Source organism: Carcharodon carcharias, unplaced genomic scaffold, assembly GCF_017639515.1.
Source record: "Carcharodon carcharias isolate sCarCar2 unplaced genomic scaffold, sCarCar2.pri scaffold_894_ctg1, whole genome shotgun sequence".
NCBI lineage: Eukaryota > Metazoa > Chordata > Chondrichthyes > Lamniformes > Lamnidae > Carcharodon > Carcharodon carcharias.
Window position 1 is genome coordinate 51,741 of NW_024471148.1, and position 18,574 is coordinate 70,314.

General features: G+C 58.4%; 1 protein-coding gene across 2 annotated transcripts in view; it reads left to right on the plus strand.

The window, feature by feature from the left end:
- LOC121275213 (transforming growth factor beta-1-induced transcript 1 protein-like) overlaps positions 1–18,574 on the plus strand; it is a 70,509-nt gene that overhangs the window by 32,089 nt on the left and 19,846 nt on the right. For both annotated transcript variants that reach the window (XR_005942368.1, XM_041182639.1), the window contains exons 2-8: positions 5,192–5,382; positions 6,783–6,856; positions 9,695–9,819; positions 11,332–11,506; positions 11,905–12,007; positions 15,670–15,864; positions 17,138–17,311. Coding sequence is in view for 1 of the 2 variants with exons in the window: in XM_041182639.1 (XP_041038573.1) it covers positions 5,278–5,382; positions 6,783–6,856; positions 9,695–9,819; positions 11,332–11,506; positions 11,905–12,007; positions 15,670–15,864; positions 17,138–17,311 (951 nt within the window). In the remaining variant the exon portion in view is untranslated. The remainder of the gene's footprint in view (positions 1–5,191; positions 5,383–6,782; positions 6,857–9,694; positions 9,820–11,331; positions 11,507–11,904; positions 12,008–15,669; positions 15,865–17,137; positions 17,312–18,574) is intronic.

The following is an 18,574-nucleotide window of genomic DNA, read 5'->3' on the forward strand; positions in this document are numbered from 1 at the left end:
TGCTCACTCTCTCTATCTCTCTCACTGACTCCCTGCTCACTCCCTCTCTCTCTCTCTCACTGCCTCCCTGCTCACTCTCTCTCTCTCTCACTGACTCCCGGCTCTCTCTCTCTCTCTCTCTCACTCACTGCCTCCCTGCTCAATCTCTCTCTCTCTCTCTCTGACTCCCTGCTCACTCTCTCTCACTGACTCCCTGCTCACTCTCTCTCTCACTGACTCCCTGCTCACTCTCTCTCTCTCTCTCACTGACTCGCTGCTCTCTCTCTCACTTACTCCCTGCTCACTCTCTCTCTCTCTCTCACTGACTCCCTGCTCACTCTCTCTATCTCTCTCACTGACTCCCTGCTCACTCTCTCTCTCTCAATCACTGCCTCCCTGCTCACTCTCTCTCTCACTGACTCCCTGCTCAGTCTCTCTCTCTCTCTCACTGACTCCCTGCTCAGTCTCTCTCTCTCTCTCACTGAGTCCCTGCTCAATCTCTCTCTCTCTCTCTGACTCCCTGCTCACTCTCACTCTCTCTCTCTCACTGACTCCCTGCTCACTCTCTCTCTATCTCTCACTGACTCACTGCTCACTCTCTCTCTCTCTCACTGACTCCCTGCTCTCTCTCTCACTTACTCCCTGCTCACTCTCTCTCTATCTCTCACTGACTCGCTGCTCACTCTGTCTCTCTTTCTCTCTCTCACTGACTCCCGGCTCACTCTCTCTCTCTCTCTCTCTCTCTCACTCTCTCTCATTGACTCCCTGCTCACTCTCTCTCTCTCTCTCACTGACTCCCTGCTCACTCTCTCTCTCTCTCTCACTGACTCCCTGCTCAATCTCTCTCTCTCTCTCTCACTGACACGCTGCTCAATCTCTCTCTCTCTCTCACTGACTCCCTGCTCACTCTCTCTCTCTCTCTCACTGACTTCCGGCTCACACTCTCTCTCCTTGACTCCCTGCTCACTCTCTCTCTCTCTCCCACTGACTCCCTACTCACTCTCTCTCATTCACTGACTCCCGGCTCACTCTCACTCTCTCTCTCACTGACTCCCTGCTCACTCTCCCTCTCTTTCTCTCTCTCACTGACTCGCTGCTCACTCTCTCTCACTGACTCGCTGCTCACTCTCTCTCTCTCTCTCTCTCTCTCACTGACTCCCGGCTCACTCTCTCTCTCTCTCACTCTCTCTCATTGACTCCCTGCTCACTCTCTCTCTCTCTCTCACTGACTCCTGGCTCACTCTCTTTCTCTCTCTCACTGACTCCCTGCTCACTCTCCCTCTCTCTCTCTCTCTCACTCTCTCTCTCTCACTCACTGACTCCCTGCTCACTCTCTCTCTCTCCCTCTCTGACTCGCTGCTCAATCTCTCTCTCTCACTGACTCCCTGCTCACTCTCTCTCTCTCTCACTGACTCCCTGCTCACTCACTCTCTCTCTCTCTCACTGACGCCCTGCTCACTCTCTCTCTCTCTCACTGACTCCCTCCTCACTCTCTCTCTCTCTCTCACTCACTGCCTCCCTGCTCACTCTCTCTCTCTCTCTCACTGAACCCCTGCTCACTCTCTCTCTCTCTCACTCACTGCCTCCCTGCTCACTCTCTCTCTCTCTCTCACTCACTGCTTCCCTGCTCACTCTCTCTCTCTCTCTCACTGCCTCCCTGCTCCCTCTCTCTCTCTCTCTCACTGATGCCCTGCTCACTCTCTCTCTCTCTCACTCACTGCCTCCCTGCTCACTCTCTCTCTCTCTCTCACTCACTGCTTCCCTGCTCACTCTCTCTCTCTCTCTCACTGCCTCCCTGCTCCCTCTCTCTCTCTCTCTCACTGACTCCCTGCTCACTCACTCTTTCTCTCTCTCACTGACTCCCTGCTCAATCTCTCTATCTCTCACTGACTCCCTGCTCACTCTCTCTCTCTCTTTCACTCACTGTCTCCCTGCTCACTCTCTCTCTCTCTCACTGACTCCCTGCTCACTCTCTCTCTCTCACTGAGTCCCTGCTCACTCTCTCTCTCTCTCCCTCTGACTCCCTGCTCACTCTCTCTCTCTCAGTCACTGCCTCCCTGCTCACTCTCTCTCTCACTGACTCCCTGCTCAGTCTCTCTCTCTCTCTCACTGACTCCCTGCTCAGTCTCTCTCTCTCTCTCACTGAGTCCCTGCTCACTCTCACTCTCTCTCTCTCACTGACTCCCTGCTCACTCTCTCTCTATCTCTCACTGACTCACTGCTCACTCTCTCTCTCTCTCTCTCACTGACTCCCTGCTCTCTCTCTCACTTACTCCCTGCTCACTCTCTCTCTATCTCTCACTGACTCGCTGCTCACTCTGTCTCTCTTTCTCTCTCTCACTGACTCCCGGCTCACTCTCTCTCTCTCTCTCTCTCTCTCACTCTCTCTCATTGACTCCCTGCTCACTCTCTCTCTCTCTCTCACTGACTCCCTGCTCACTCTCTCTCTCTCTCTCACTGACTCCCTGCTCACTCTCTCTCTCTCTCTCACTGACTCCCTGCTCAATCTCTCTCTCTCTCTCTCACTGACACGCTGCTCAATCTCTCTCTCTCTCTCTCACTGACTCCCTGCTCACTCTCTCTCTCTCTCAATCTCTCTCACTGACTCACTGCTCACTCTCTCTCTCTCTCTCACTGACTTCCGGCTCACACTCTCTCTCCTTGACTCCCTGCTCACTCTCTCTCTCTCTCCCACTGACTCCCTTCTCACTCTCTCTCTTTCACTGACTCCCGGCTCACTCTCACTCTCTCTCTCACTGACTCCCTGCTCACTCTCCCTCTCTTTCTCTCTCTCACTGACTCGCTGCTCACTCTCTCTCTCTCTCTCACTGACTCGCTGCTCACTCTCTCTCTCTCTCTCTCTCACTGACTCCCGGCTCACTCTCTCTCTCTCTCACTCTCTCTCATTGACTCCCTGCTCACTCTCTCTCTCTCACTGACTCCTGGCTCACTCTCTTTCTCTCTCTCACTGACTCCCTGCTCACTCTCCCTCTCTCTCTCTCACTCTCTCTCTCTCACTCACTGACTCCCTGCTCACTCTCTCTCTCTCCCTCTCTGACTCGCTGCTCAATCTCTCTCTCTCACTGACTCCCTGCTCACTCTCTCTCTCTCTCACTGACTCCCTGCTCACTCACTCTCTCTCTCTCTCACTGACGCCCTGCTCACTCTCTCTCTCTCTCACTGACTCCCTCCTCACTCTCTCTCTCTCTCTCACTCACTGCCTCCCTGCTCACTCTCTCTCTCTCTCTCACTGAACCCCTGCTCACTCTCTCTCTCTCTCACTGATGCCCTGCTCACTCTCTCTCTCTCTCACTCACTGCCTCCCTGCTCACTCTCTCTCTCTCTCTCACTCACTGCCTCCCTGCTCACTCTCTCTCTCTCTCTCTCACTGCCTCCCTGCTCCCTCTCTCTCTCTCTCTCACTGACTCCCTGCTCACTCACTCTTTCTCTCTCTCACTGACTCCCTGCTCAATCTCTCTATCTCTCACTGACTCCCTGCTCACTCTCTCTCTCTCTTTCACTCACTGTCTCCCTGCTCACTCTCTCTCTCTCTCACTGACTCCCTGCTCACTCTCTCTCTCTCACTGAGTCCCTGCTCACTCTCTCTCTCTCTCCCTCTGACTCCCTGCTCACTCTCTCTCTCTCACTGACTCCCTGCTCACTCTCTCACTCTCTCTCACTGACTCCCTGCTCACTCTCTCTCTCTCTCTCTCACTGACTCCCTGCTCTCTCTCTCACTGACTCGCTGCTCACTCTCTCTCTCTCTCTCTCTCACTGACTCCTGGCTCACTCTCTCTCTCTCCCACTCTCTCATTGACTCTCTGCTCACTCTCTCTCTCTCTCTCACTGACTCCCTGCTCACTCCCGCTCATTCACTGACTCCTGGCTCACTCTCGCTCTCTCTCACTCACTAACTCTCTACTCACTCTCTCTCTCTCTCTCTCACTGACTCCCTGCTCACTCTCTCTCTCTCTGACTCGCTGCTCACTCTCTCTCTCTCTCTCACTGACTCCCTGCTCAGTCTCTCTCTCTCTCTCTCACTGACTCCCTTCTCACTCTCTCTCTCTCTCTCTCACTGCCTCCCTGCTCACTCTCTCTCTCTCTCTCTCTCCCTCACTGACTCGCTGCTCACTCTCTCTCTCTCACTGCCTCCCTGCTCACTCTCTCTCTCTCTCACTGACTCCCTGCTCACTCTCTCTCTCTCTCTCTCACTGACTCCCTGCTCACTCTCTCTCTCTCTCACTGACTCCCTGCTCACTCTCTCTATCTCTCTCACTGCCTCCCTGCTCACTCTCTCTCTCTCTCACTGACTCCCTGCTCACTCTCTCTCTCTCTCTCTCACTGACTCCCTGCTCACTCACTCTCTCTCTCTCTCACTGACTCCCTGCTCACTCTCTCTATCTCTCTCACTGACTCCCTGCTCACTCTCTCTCTCTCTCACTGACTCCCTGCTCACTCTCTCTCTCTCTCTCATTGTCTCCCTGCTCACTCTCTCTCTCTCTCTCTCTGACTCCCTGCTCACTCTCTCTCTCTCTCTCTCACTGACTCCCTGCTCACTCTCTCTCTATCTCTCACTGACTCCCTGCTCACTCCCTCTCTCTCTCTCACTGACTTCCTGCTAACTCTCTCTCTCTCTCTCTCTGACTCCCTGCTCACTCTCTCTCTCTCTCTCACTGACTCGCTGCTCAATCTCTCTCTCTCTCTCACTGACTCCCTGCTCACTCTCTCTCTCTCACTGACTCCCTGCTCACTCTCTCTCTCTCACTGACTCCCTGCTCACTCTCTCTCTCTCACTGACTCCCTGCTCACTCTCTCTCTCACTGACTCCCTGCTCACTCTCTCTCTCTCACTGACTCCCTGCTCACTCTCTCTCTCTCACTGACTCCCTGCTCACTCTCTCTCTCTCTGACTCGCTGCTCAATCTCTCTCTCTCTCTCACTGACTCCCTGCTCACTCTCTCTCTCTCACTGACTCCCTGCTCACTCTCTCTCTCTCAGTGACTCCCTGCTCACTCTCTCTCTCTCTCTCTCACTGACACCCTGGTCACTCACTCTCTCTCTCTCTCAGTGACTCCCTGCCTACTCTCTCTCTCTCTCTCACTGACTCCCTGCTCACTCTCTCTCTCTCTCTCACTGACTCCCTGCTCAATCTCTCTCTCACTCTCTCTCAGTGACTCCCTGCTCACTCTCTCTCTCTCTCTGTTTTGCCGCAGATGCTCTTTTGGCCGATCTTGAAACCACAACCTTGCACATCTCCAAGAGACCGGCACTTCTCCCAGACACAGTGAGGACAAGGCCAATGGACTCAGCCACCATCTGCAGCCCTGTCCTGCACAGCGATGGGCACAGGCAGAGCACAGGAGGATCCCAACCACCACCACCACCAGCCTACACACCTCAGCAGGTAAGAACACCAACTGAGAGACACCAGTCAGTGTACAGATGTCTCCCTGAGAGAGAGAGGGGGGACTGAGAGACACCAGTCAGTGTACAGATATCTCCCTGAGAGAGAGAGGGGGGACTGAGAGACACCAGTCAGTGTACAGATATCTCCTTGAGAGAGAGAGGGACTGAGAGACACCAGTCAGTGTGCAGATATCTCCCTGAGAGAGAGGGGACTGAGAGACACTAGTCAGTGTACAGATATCACCCTGAGAGAGAGGGGACTGAGAGACACCAGTCATTGTACAGATATCTCCCTGAGAGAGAGGGACTGAGAGACAGCAGTCAGTGTACAGATATCTCCCTGAGAGAGAGGGACTGAGAGACAGCAGTCAGTGCACAGATATCTCCCTGAGAGAGAGGGACTGAGAGACAGCAGTCAGTGCACAGATATCTCCCTGAGAGAGAGGGACTGAGAGACAGCAGTCAGTGTACAGATATCTCCCTGAGAGAGAGAGGGGATTGAGAGACACCAGTCAGTGCACAGATATCTCCCTGAGACAGAGAGAGACTGAGAGACACCAGTATGTGTACAGATATCTCCCTGAGAGAGAGAGGGGACTGAGAGACACCAGTCAGTGCACAGATATCTCCCTGAGAGAGAGAGGGACTGAGAGACACCAGTCAGTGTACAGTTATCTCCCTGAGAGAGAGGAGACTGAGAGACACCAGACAGTGAACAAATATCTCTCTGTGATAGATGGGACTGAGAGACACCAGACAGGGAACAAATATCTCTCTGAGAGAGATGGACTGTGAGACACCAGTCAGTGTACAGATATGTCCCAGAGAGAGAGAGGGACTGAGAGACACCGGTCAGTGTACAGATATCATCCTGAGAGAGAGAGGGTCTGAGGGACACCGGTCAGTGTACAGATATCTCGCTGAGAGAGAGAGAGAGAAGGGACTGAGAGACACCTGTCAGTGTACAGATGTCTACCTGAGAGAGAGGGGATTTAGAGACACCAGTCAGTGTACAGATATCTCCCTGGGAGAGGGGTCTGAGAGACACCAGTCATTGTACAGATATCTCCCTGAGAGAGGGACTGAGAGACACCAGACAGTGTACAGATATCTCCCTGAGAGAGAGGGACTGAGAGACACCAGTCAGTGTACAGATATCTCCCTGAGAGAGAGGGACTGAGAGACACCAGTCAGTGTACAGATATCTCCCTGACATAGAGGGGAATGACAGACACCTGTCAGTGTACAGATATCTCCCTGAGAGAGCGGGACTGAGAGACACCAGTCAGTGTACAGATATCTCCCTGAGACAGCGGGACTGAGAGACACCAGTCAGTGTACAGATATCGCTCTCAGAGAGAGGGACGGACTGAATCATTTAATCCCTATTTCTTACAGACTGTGAGTGCAGCACAGGCAGCAGAGAAAAATCGGACAGGCCCTGTCAGTGGAGAAAAAGATCATCTGTACAGGTAAATATCATCGACCCCAGAGGGGGAAAGGTCAGTGTATCTAACGCACTGTGACACCCGGTCCCAGAGGGGGAAAGGACAGTGTGTCTAACGCACTGTGACACCCAGACCCAGAGGGGGAAAGGACAGTGTATCTAACGCACTGTGACACCCTGTCCCTGAGGGGGAAAGGACAGTGTGTCTAACGCACTGTGACACACAGTCCCAGAGGAGGAAAGGACAGTGTATCTAACGCACTGTGACACCCTGTCCCAGAGGGGGAAAGGACAGTGTATCTAACGCACTGTGACACCCGGTCCCAGAGGGGGAAAGGACAGTGTATCTAACGCACTGTGACACACAGTCCCAGAGCGGGAAAGGACAGTGTATCTAACGCACTGTGACACCCGGTCCCAGAGGGGGAAAGGACAGTGTATCTAACGCACTGTGACACCCGGTCCCAGAGGGAGAAAGGACAGTGTATCTAACGCACTGTGACTCACTGTCCCAGAGGGGGAAATGACAGTGTATCTAACGCACTGTGACACACAGTCCCAGAGGGGGAAAGGACAGTGTATCTAACGCACTGTGACACCCGGTCCCAGAGGGGGAAAGGACAGTTTATCTAATGCACTGTGACACATGGTCCCAGAGGGGGAAAGGACAGTGTATCTAACGCACTGTGACACCTGGTCCCAGAGGAGGAAAGGACAGCGTATCTAACGCACTGTGACACCCGGTCCCAGAGGGGGAAAGGACAGTGTATCTAACGCACTGTGACACCCGGTCCTAGAGGGGGAAATGACAGCCTATCTAACAGTGTGGTTTCTTGTCAGTGAAAGTCCTTATGTTGATTTTCAATTGTCATGAAGCTTTGGAATGTTCCGGAAGGATGTCGAGTGTTTGGATATGTTGATAAGCTTGGGCCAGCTCTGGGTTCCCAGGCGGAGCGTGTGAAATATCCGATTCCCTCCCGTTGTCTGACATGAATATGTGTGTACAGGCGTCTAACACTTCCTAACGCAGTGTTAATTCTGGGCACACCTAAAAACATTTCCTTCAGTGTGACACAGACTCAATCAGAGCCTAACTTAATACACAGCACACAGACAATGTTCAAACTCACTCCGGCCTGGTATGTTCACTGCTATCTGTGTGTGTGTGCCTCCATTCCAGCCACTGACCCTCCAACAGTGCGGCGCTCCCTCAGTACTGACCCTCCGACAGTGCGGCTCTCCCTCAGTACAGACCCTCCGACAGTGCGGCTCTCCCTCAGTACTGACCCTCCGACAGTGCGGCTCTCCCTCAGTACTGACCCTCTGACAGTGCGGCACTCCCTCAGTACTGACCCTGCGACAGTGCGGCACTCCCTCAGTACTGACCCTGCGACAGTGCGGATCTCCCTCAGCACTGACCATCCGACAGTGCGGCTCTCCCTTATTACTGACCCTGCGACAGTGCGGCTCTCCCTTATTACTGACCCTCCGACAGTGCGGCTCTCCCTCAGTACTGACCATCCCACAGTGCGGCTCTCCCTTATTACTGACCCTCCGACAGTGCGGCTCTCCCTTATTACTGACCCTCCGACAGTGCGGCGCTCCCTCAGCACTGACCCTCCGACAGTGCGGCGCTCCCTCAGCACTGACCCTCCGACAGTGCGGCACTCCCTCAGCACTGACCCTCCGACAGTGCGGCGCTCCCTCAACACTGACCCTCCGACAGTGCGCCGCTTCCTCAGCACTGACCCTCCGACAGTGCGGCTGTCCCTCAGCACTGACCCTCCGACAGTGCGGCTGTCCCTCAGCACTGACCCTCCGACAGTGCGGCACTCCCTCAGCACTGACCCTCCGACAGTGCGGCCCTCCCTCAGCACTGACCCTCCGACAGTGCGGCACTCCCTCAGCACTGACCCTCCGACAGTGCGGCACTCTCTCTGTGCTATACCGGGAACATCAGCCTATCTCGTGCTTTCGGGCCTCGTGAAAGGGATTCCAGCCCACAACCTCCGGTCTCTGGGCTAAGTGTGTAGCTCCCACCACCACCCTCCGCCTCCCTCTGCTCCTGGGTGGACTTTGAACTCGGCTGGAGCGATTGGAACTTGATCCCCGTCTTGGGTCTTTGAAGAGTTCTCCCTTTCTGAAATGATCTGTCGGGCTTTTCACGGATGCAGGTGTCCGATCTCCGGACAGGGGCACACGCACCGCTGCCCCAAACATCCTCGGGTATGCGCTCCAAAGCCACCTAGGAGTAGCTGAGACTATTCAGGCTAACCCCCATCGTGCTTTGCTGCTCCATCCTGACATTCCCACCCCCCTTCCCCCCACCCCCCAAACCGTCTTCCTGATGAGATGTCCCTTTCGTTCAGATCAGCCTCTGACCTCCAACCTGCCCTGTCTCCCAGACTGCCCATTTCCCCTTCTGTGACACCGCCCGACGCCCCCCCCCCCCTCGGCTGATCGACTGCAGAAGCCCTCACCTGCCCATTCGTTCCCTCCGGGAATCGGCTGTTCCCGGCCGCTCTCGCAAACTCGACCCTCCTGTAAACTTCCGCGCATCCCGACCTCCGCTGACCCTTCCCCACACTGTCCGAACTCGCACCGAGTCCCCTTCACCCCTCACCCCCACACCCACTGTGCTCGCTGACCCCACCCTGGCTCCCGGTCCGGCAACACCTCCATTTTCACGTTCTCACCCTCGTTTTCAAATCCCTCCTTGGGAGAGGCTAGGGATCGAAGGGGGAAAGACACCAGGCCGAGGACCCTTCCACCGAGGAGTTGGGAACCCCGCCCAGCCTCTTGCCCCTGTGCCCAACCACGCGGTGACTTGTTCCTGCCTGCCTGACTCTACCTCTCCCCACAGCACCGTGTGCAAGCCCAAGGCGAGCGAGCAGTCTCCGACTGGCAATTCGACCATGGTGGGCGGCGGCCTCTCCGAACTGGATCGACTCCTCCAGGAGCTGAACACAGCCCAATTCAACATCACCGGTAAGGGGCTCACCGTCGGGGTCCCCTGTTAAAGAGGGAGTCTCTCCGTCAGGGACCCCTGTTAAAGAGGGAGTCTCTCCGTCAGGGACCCCTGTTAAAGAGGGAGTCTCTCCGTCAGGGACCCCTGTTAAAGAGGGAGTCTCTCCGTCAGGGACCCCTGTTAAAGAGGGAGTCTCTCAGTCAGGGACCCCTGTTAAAGAGGGAGTCTCTCCCACAGGGACCCCTGTTAAAGAGGGAGTCTCTCTGTCAGGGACCCCTGTTAAAGAGGGAGTCTCTCCGTCAGGGACCCCTGTTAAAGAGGGAGTCTCTCCGTCAGGGACTCCTGTTAAAGAGGGAGTCTCTCCGTCGGGGACCCCTGTTAAAGAGGGAGTCTCTCCCACAGGGACCCCTGTTAAAGAGGGAGTCTCTCCGTCAGGGACCCCTGTTAAAGAGGGAGTCTCTCCGTCAGGGACCCCTGTTAAAGAGGGAGTCTCTCCATCAGGGACCCCTGTTAAAGAGGGAGTCTCTCAGTCAGGGACCCCTGTTAAAGAGGGAGTCTCTCCGTCAGGGACCCCTGTTAAAGAGGGAGTCTCTCTGTCAGGGACCCCTGTTAAAGAGGGAGTCTCTCCCACAGGGACCCCTGTTAAAGAGGGAGTCTCTCTGTCAGGGACCCCTGTTAAAGAGGGAGTCTCTCCGTCAGGGACCCCTGTTAAAGAGGGAGTCTCTCCGTCAGGGACTCCTGTTAAAGAGGGAGTCTCTCCGTCGGGGACCCCTGTTAAAGAGGGAGTCTCTCCCACAGGGACCCCTGTTAAAGAGGGAGTCTCTCCGTCGGGGACCCCTGTTAAAGAGGGAGTCTCTCCGTCAGGTTCCCCTGTTAAAGAGGGAGTCTCTCCGTCAGGGACCCCTGTTAAAGAGGGAGTCTCTCCATCAGGGACCCCTGTTAAAGAGGGAGTCTCTCCGTCAGGGACCCCTGTTAAAGAGGGAGTCTCTCCGTCAGGGACCCCTGTTAAAGAGGGAGTCTCTCCGTCAGGGACCCCTGTTAAAGAGGGAGTCTCTCCGTCAGGGACCCCTGTTAAAGAGGGAGTCTCTCCGTCAGGGACCCCTGTTAAAGAGGGAGTCTCTCTGTCAGGGACCCCTGTTAAAGAGGGAGTCTCTCCCACAGAGGACCCTTTTACAGATGGTGTCTCTCTGTCCAGACATGGCCTTATCCCTTGGAATTTCCAACCTGACACATGTCTGTCTCTCTGTCACCCGCTCTCTCGCTCTGTCACCCCACACCTCTCTCTCGCTCCATCCCCCTCTCTCTGTCCCTCCCTCCCTCTCTCTCTCTCTGTCCCTCCCTCTCTCTCTGTCCCTCCCTCTCTCTCCCTCCCTCTCTCTCCTTCTCTCTCCCTGTCCTTCTCTCTCTCTGTCCCTCTCTCTCTGTCCCTCTCTCTCTCTGTCTCTCTCACTCAGTCCCTCTCTCTCTCGGTCCCCCTCCCTCTCTCTCTCTCTGTCCCTCTCACTCACTCGCTCTGTCCCTCTCCATTCCAGATGAAATTCTGGCACAGTTCCCTCCAGGGAAACCAATTGAGAGTCGGGATGGAGGGAAGGAGCCAGAGCTGGAGATGGTCTCCACCCTGCCGGATGAAGGAACATTCCGGAAGCAGGTGCCTGAGGAGCGGGCGGCCTTGAAGGAGACGGGGAGTGGACCCCAGCCGGTGATCACGTGAGTTCAGGGTCAATGTTGGCAGAAAGGTATCGCCGTTGTGAATGTTCCAATGTGGGCCCATCGGGAGCCATCTCTCGTCTAGCTCGCCACATTGTACAATAGCATGTCAACACTGAGAATGGGAATTTCCTATGTAAACAGGTCACGTGACCATGGCGGCCAAGATGGAAGCAGCAAGGGAGGGGAACGAGGGAGCGGGGAGCAAGGGAGGGTAGAGGGAAGGGATCGGAGGGAGGTGAGGAGGAGGGATGGAGTAAGGAGGGATGGAGTCGGGGGAAGTTGAGAGGAGGAGAGGAGCAGAGCAGCTGAGGTGGAGGTAGGAAGGAAAGGAGGGAGTGAAGGAGTACGAATATGTCCATCCTGACCCATGTCGCATTCTCTCTCTCTCTCGGCAGTTGCTCTGTCCCCCAGACACAGCCAAAGACCTCGGCAACATCAGCCACACTGGAACTTGACAAGTTAATGGCCTCGCTCTCAGATTTTCAGCTCCACAGCCAAGTGAGTGTAAATATTCCTCCTCTGGGAGTCTTGCATGCTGGGTCAGGGATATCTCAGAGTATCCTGGACCGGGAGGTAACCCCCAGGGAACAGGGGAAAGGACAGTGTATCTAACGCACTGTGACACCCGGTCCCAGAGGGGGAAAGGACAGTGTATCTAACGCACTGTGAAACCTGGTCCCAGAGGGGGAAAGGACAGTGTATCTAACGCACTGTGACACCCGGTCCCAGAGGGGGAAAGGACAGTGTATCTAACGCACTGTGACACCCTGTCCCAGAGGGGGAAAGGACAGTGTATCTAACGCACTGTGACACCCGGTCCCAGAGGGGGAAAGGACAGTGTATCTAACGCACTGTGACACCCAGTCCCAGAGGGGGAAAGGACAGTGTATCTAACGCACTGTGACACCCGGTCCCAGAGGGGGAAAGGACAGTGTATCTAACGCACTGTGACACACGGTCCCAGAGGGGGAAAGGACAGTGTATCTAACGCACTGTGACACACGGTCCCAGAGGGGAAAGGACAGTGTATCTAACGCACTGTGACACCCGGTCGCAGAGGTGGAAGGGACAGTGTATCTAACGCACTGTGACACACAGTCCCAGAGGGGGAAAGGACAGTGTATCTAACGCACTGTGACACCCAGTCCCAGAGGGGGAAAGGACAGTGTATCTAACGCACTGTGACACCCGGTCCCAGAGGGGGAAAGGACAGTGTATCTAACGCACTGTGACACCCGGTCCCAGAGGGGGAAAGGACAGTGTATCTAACGCACTGTGACACCCGGTCCCAGAGGGGGAAAGGACAGTGTATCTAACGCACTGTGACACCCGGTCCCAGAGGGGGAAAAGACAGTGTATCTAACGCACTGTGAAACCTGGTCCCAGAGGGGGAAAGGACAGTGTATCTAACGCACTGTGACACCAGGTGCCAGAGGGGGAAAGGACAGTGTATCTAACGCACTGTGACACCCGGTCCCAGAGGGGGAAATGACAGTGTATCTAACGCACTGTGACACCTGGTCCCAGAGGGGGAAATGACAGTGTATCTAACGCACTGTGACGCCTGGTCCCAGGGGTGGAAGGGACAGTGTATCTAACGCACTGTGAAACCTGGTCCCAGAGGGGGAAAGGACAGTGTATCTAACGCACTGTGACACCCGGTCCCAGAGGGGGAAAGGACAGTGTATCTAACGCACTGTGACACCTGGTCCCAGAGAGGGAAAGGGCAGTATGTCTAACGCACTGTGACACCCGGTCCCAGAGGGGGAAAGGACAGTGTATCTAACGCACTGTGACACCCGGTCCCAGAGGGGGAAAGGACAGTGTATCTAACGCACTGTGAAACCTGGTCCCAGAGGGGGGATGTGTTCAGAAGCCGGTCGGTCCCATGCAAATGGAGATCCTGTGCGATTCCCTCTCCCTCTCTGAAGCCTCCTTTGGTGGTCAGTGGTTTGGACACAACTCTAGCTGTTGGGATCCTCCGATCCCTCAGGCTGTGTTTTGCTGTGTTTGAGGTGGGATTGGAGGGACTGGACACAAGGAGGTTGCGTGCTTGGTGCAGTTTGATGTTTCACACCGTCTCTCTCTCTCTCTCCCCCCGCTCCCTCTCCTTTTCTCTCTCTCCTCGATCTCCCCCTCGACCCTACTCTCATCCCTTCATCTCTACCCTCTGCATGTCCCTCCCTCTCCCCTTCCCTCCCTCCACCTACACTCCCTCCCTACACCTGAGTCTCCCTCTCCCTGCTCTCTTTCTCACCCCTCCCTCATTTAACACCCTCTCCCTCCCTCCCTCTCTCTCTGCCCCCCCCACCTCCCTCCCTCTCTCTCTGCCCCCCCCACCTCCCTCCCTCTCTCTCTGCCCCCCCCACCTCCCTCCCTCTCTCTCTGCCCCCCCCACCTCCCTCCCTCTCTCTCTGCCCCCCCCACCTCCCTCTCTCTCTCTCTGCCCCCCCCCACCTCCCTCCCTCTCTCTCTGCCCCCCCCACCTCCCTCCCTCTCTCTCTGCCCCCCCCACCTCCCTCCCTCTCTCTCTGCCCCCCCCACCTCCCTCCCTCTCTCTCTGCCCCCCCCACCTCCCTCTCTCTCTCTCTGTCCCCCCCACCTCCCTCTCTCTCTGCCCCCCCCACCTCCCTCTCTCTCTCTCTGCCCCCCCACCTCCCTCCCTCTCTCTCTGCCCCCCCCACCTCCCTCTCTCTCTCTCTGCCCCCCCTCTCTCTCTCTCTGCCCCCCCCCCACCTCCCTCCCTCTCTCTCTGCCCCCCCCACCTCCCTCTCTCTCTGCCCCCCCCACCTCCCTCCCTCTCTCTCTGCCCCCCCCCCAACTCCCTCTCTCTCTCTCTGCCCCCCCACCTCCCTCTCTCTCTCTCTGCCCCCCCCCCACCTCTCTCTCTGCCCCCCCCCCCACCTCTCTCTCTCTCTCTCTCTGCCCCCCCACCTCTCTCTCTCTCTGCCCCCCCTCTCTCTCTCTCTGCCCCCCCCCCCCACCTCCCTCTCTCTCTCTCTGCCCCCCCCCCCACCTCCCTCTCTCTCTGCCCCCCCCACCTCCCTCTCTCTCTCCCTCCCCCCACCTCCCTCTCTCTCTCTCTGCCCCCCCTCTCTCTCTCTCTGCCCCCCCCACCTCCCTCTCTCTCTGCCCCCCCACCTCCCTCTCTCTCTCTCTGCCCCCCACCTCCCTCTCTCTCTGCCCCCCCACCTCCCTCTCTCTCTCTCTGCCCCCCCACCTCCCTCTCTCTCTGCCCCCCCACCTCCCTCCCTCTCTCTCTGCCCCCCCACCTCTCTCTCTCTCTGCCCCCCCACCTCCCTCTCTCTCTCTCTGCCCCCCCACCTCCCTCTCTCTCTCTCTGCCCCCCCACCTCCCTCTCTCTCTCTCTCTGCCCCCCCCACCTCCCTCTCTCTCTCTCTGCCCCCCCACCTCTCTCTCTCTCTGCCCCCCCCACCTCCCTCTCTCTCTCTCTGCCCCCCCACCTCTCTCTCTCTCTGCCCCCCCCACCTCCCTCTCTCTCTCTCTGCCCCCCCACCTCCCTCTCTCTCTCTGCCCCCCCCACCTCTCTCTCTCTCTCTCTGCCCCCCCCACCTCTCTCTCTCTCTGCCCCCCCACCTCCCTCTCTCTCTCTGCCCCCCCCACCTCCCTCTCTCTCTCTCTGCCCCCGCCCCCCCCACCTCTCTCTCTCTCTCTCTGCCCCCCCCACCTCCCTCTCTCTCTCTGCCCCCCCACCTCTCTCTCTCTCTGCCCCCCCCACCTCCCTCTCTCTCTCTCTGCCCCCCCCACCTCCCTCTCTCTCTCTCTGCCCCCGCCCCCCCCACCTCTCTCTCTCTCTCTCTGCCCCCCCCACCTCCCTCTCTCTCCCTCCCCCCACCTCCCTCTCTCTCTCTCTCTGCCCCCCCCACCTCCCTCTCTCTCCCTCCCCCCACCTCCCTCTCTCTCTCTGCCCCCCCCACCTCCCTCTCTCTCTCTCTCTGCCCCCCCCACCTCCCTCTCTCTCCCTCCCCCCACCTCCCTCTCTCTCTCTGCCCCCCCACCTCCCTCTCTCTCTCTCTGCCCCCCCACCTCTCTCTCTGCCCCCGCCCCCCCCACCTCTATCTTCCCCCCCCCGCCCTGGCCCCCTCCCCTCCCCCCCTCCGTCTGTCCCCTCTCTCTCTCGCTCCCTCTCTCCCGGACAGCCCACCCCTCAGCCTGTCACACAGCCGAGCGTGACAGTCGTCTCTCCGGCTCCCTCCAGCGAGACCCCGGCCCCCATTCCCACCGGGAACCTGGACAACATGCTGGGAATGCTCCAGTCCAATCTCAGCCGGCAGGGGATCTCTACCGTCACCAAGGGCTCCTGTACGGCCTGCCGGAAACCCATCGTGGGCCAGGTGAGGACGGGGCTCTCTGAGAGGGCGGCGGAGGTGGGTGTGTGGGTGGGGAGGGAGGGAGGGAGGGAGGGTGAAGGGAGGGGGAGACGAGGGTGTTGGATGGGGCAGCGCACGAGGGGCTTAGGCTGCTCCTCGGCCTCGCAAGCGACTTCCGGGAAGCAGCTGTGCGGAGTTGTGAAGGCTTCCACAGGCGAATAGCAGTGGTCTCTGGGATGGGGGCGGGGGTGGGGGTCGGAGGGATGGGGATGAGGGTCCCCATCCCAATCAGCCATCTGTGACCCCACCATCAACCCACCCCCCCATCCCAAAAAAGAATGGATTCGTCCCCAGAACGAGCCATCCTAGGTGGACCGAGCATGAAGCCCCCCCCCCGCGTCGGTCGCACAGCTCGTCAACAAAGAGCAGGAACCTGGGCAAAGCAGCCGAAGAACCAAAGACCAATGGACAGAATGAGAAAATGGGCGTTCCCACAGTGCGGCTCTCCCTCAGCACTGACCCTCTGACAGTGCGGCTCTCCCTCAGTACTGACCCTCCGACAGTGTGGCTCTCCCTCAGTACTGACCCTCCGACAGTGTGGCTCTCCCTCAGTACTGACCCTCTGACAGTGCGGCTCTCCCTCAGTACTGACCCTCCGACAGTGCGGTGCTCACTCAGCACTGACCCTCCGACAGTGCAGCACTCCCTCAGTACTGACCCTCCCACAGTGCGGCACTCCCTCAGTATTGACCCTCTGACAGTGCGGCACTCCCTCAGTACTGATCCTCCGACAGTGCGGCACTCCCTCAGCACTGACCCTCCGACAGTGCGGCACTCCCTCAACACTGACCCTCCGACTGTGCGGTACTCCCTCAGTACTGACCCTCTGACAGTGCGGCTCTCCCTCAGTACTGACCCTCCGACAGTGCGGCTCTCCCTCAGCACTGACCCTCCGACAGTGTGGTGCTCCCTCAGTACTGACCCTCCCACAGTGCGGCACTCCCTCAGTTATGACCCTCCCACAGTGTGGCTCCCCCTCACTACTGACCCTCCGACAGTGCGGCTCTCCCTCAGTACTGACCCTCTGACAGTGCGGCTCTCCCTCAGTACTGACCCTCTGACAGTGCGGCTCTCCCTCAGTACTGACCCTCCGACAGTGCGGCTCTCCCTCAGTACTGACCCTCCGACAGTGCGGCTCTCCCACAGTACTGACCCTCCGACAGTGCGGCTCTCCCTCAGCACTGACCCTCCGACAGTGCGAGTGACTCTCTCTCTTTCTCTCTCTCTCTCTCTGTAGGTGGTAACTGCCCTGGGGCAAATCTGGCACCCAGAGCACTTTGTGTGCACTCACTGCTCCGAGGAGATCGGGGGTAGTAACTTCTTTGAGAAGGAGGGTCTGCCCTACTGCGAGAAGGATTACTGGCTCCTGTTCTCCCCCCGATGTGCCTATTGCAACGAGCCCATTATGGACGTGAGTATAACCGAGGGGCCTCGACCATACCTCCCCTCCTCGACCTCACTCTCAGCTCCCTCCACCCTTGGTGCTCTGCCCCCCCCTGTGGCTCACCGGGTGGACCCAGCTCCCCAAGGCTGCTGAGTTCGTGCGGTGGGGTTTGGGGTGGTGGGGGTGGTGGTGCCGGGACCCTGTGTGCGGGGGTGGGGGTGGGGTTGGGGAGTCAGCGTTAGGGGTGGGGTCGGGGGTCAGGGCTAGGTGTGGGGTCGGGGGGTCAATGTTAGGAGTTGGGTCAGTGGGTCAGGGCTGGGGGTGGGGTCAGGGGTCAGGGTTAGGGGTGGGGTCGGAGGGGTCAGGGCTAGGGGTGGGGTCGGGGGGTCAGCGTTAGGAGTTGGGTCAGTGGGTCAGGGCTGGGGGTGGGGTCAGGGGGTCAGGGTTAGGGGTGGGGTCAGGGGGTCACTGCTCGGGGCGGGGTCTGGGGGGGTCAGGGCTTGGGGCGGGGTTGTGGGGTCAGGATTAAGAGTGGGGTCGGGGGGTCAGGGCTAGGGGTTGGGTCGTGTGGTCAGGATTAGGAGTGTCAGGGTGTCAGGGTTGGGGTGGGGTTGGGGGGTCAGGTTAAGGTGGGGTCGGGGGGTCAGGGCTAGGAGTGGGGTCAGGAAGGGGTCAGGGCTAGGGGTGGGGTCAGGGGTCTGGGGCTATGAATGGGATTGGGGGTTCAGGGCTAGGAGTGGGATCGGGGGGTCAGTGCTAGGGGTGGGGACGGTGGGGTCAAGGCTGGGGTGGGGTCGGTGGGGTCAAGGCTAGGGGTGGGGTCAGGACGGGGTCAGGGCTGGTGGTGTGGTCAGGGGGTCAGTGCTAAGAGTGGGGTCGGTGGGGTCAGGTCTCGGGGTGGGGTCAGGTGGTCAGTGCTCGGGGTGGGGTCGGGAAGGGGTCAGGGTTAGGGCTGGGGTCAAGTGGTCAGGGCTAGGACTGGGGTTGGGGGGTCGGGGGGTCAGGGCCAGAGGTGGGGTTGTGGGGTCAGGATTAGGAGTGTCGTGGGGGTCAGGGCTAGAGGTGGGCTCGGGGGCTCAGGGTCAGGGATGAGGTCGGGGGGTCAGGGCCAGGGGTTGGGTCGTGAGGTCAGGGCTGGGGGCGGGGTCGGGGTCAGGGCTGGGGTTGGGGTCGGGGGTCAGGGCTGGGGTTGGGGTTGGGGTCAGGGCTGGGGGTGGGGTCGGGGGTCAGGGCTGGGGGTGGGGTCGGGGTCAGAGATAGGGACGGGGTCGGGGGTCAGGGCTGGGGGTG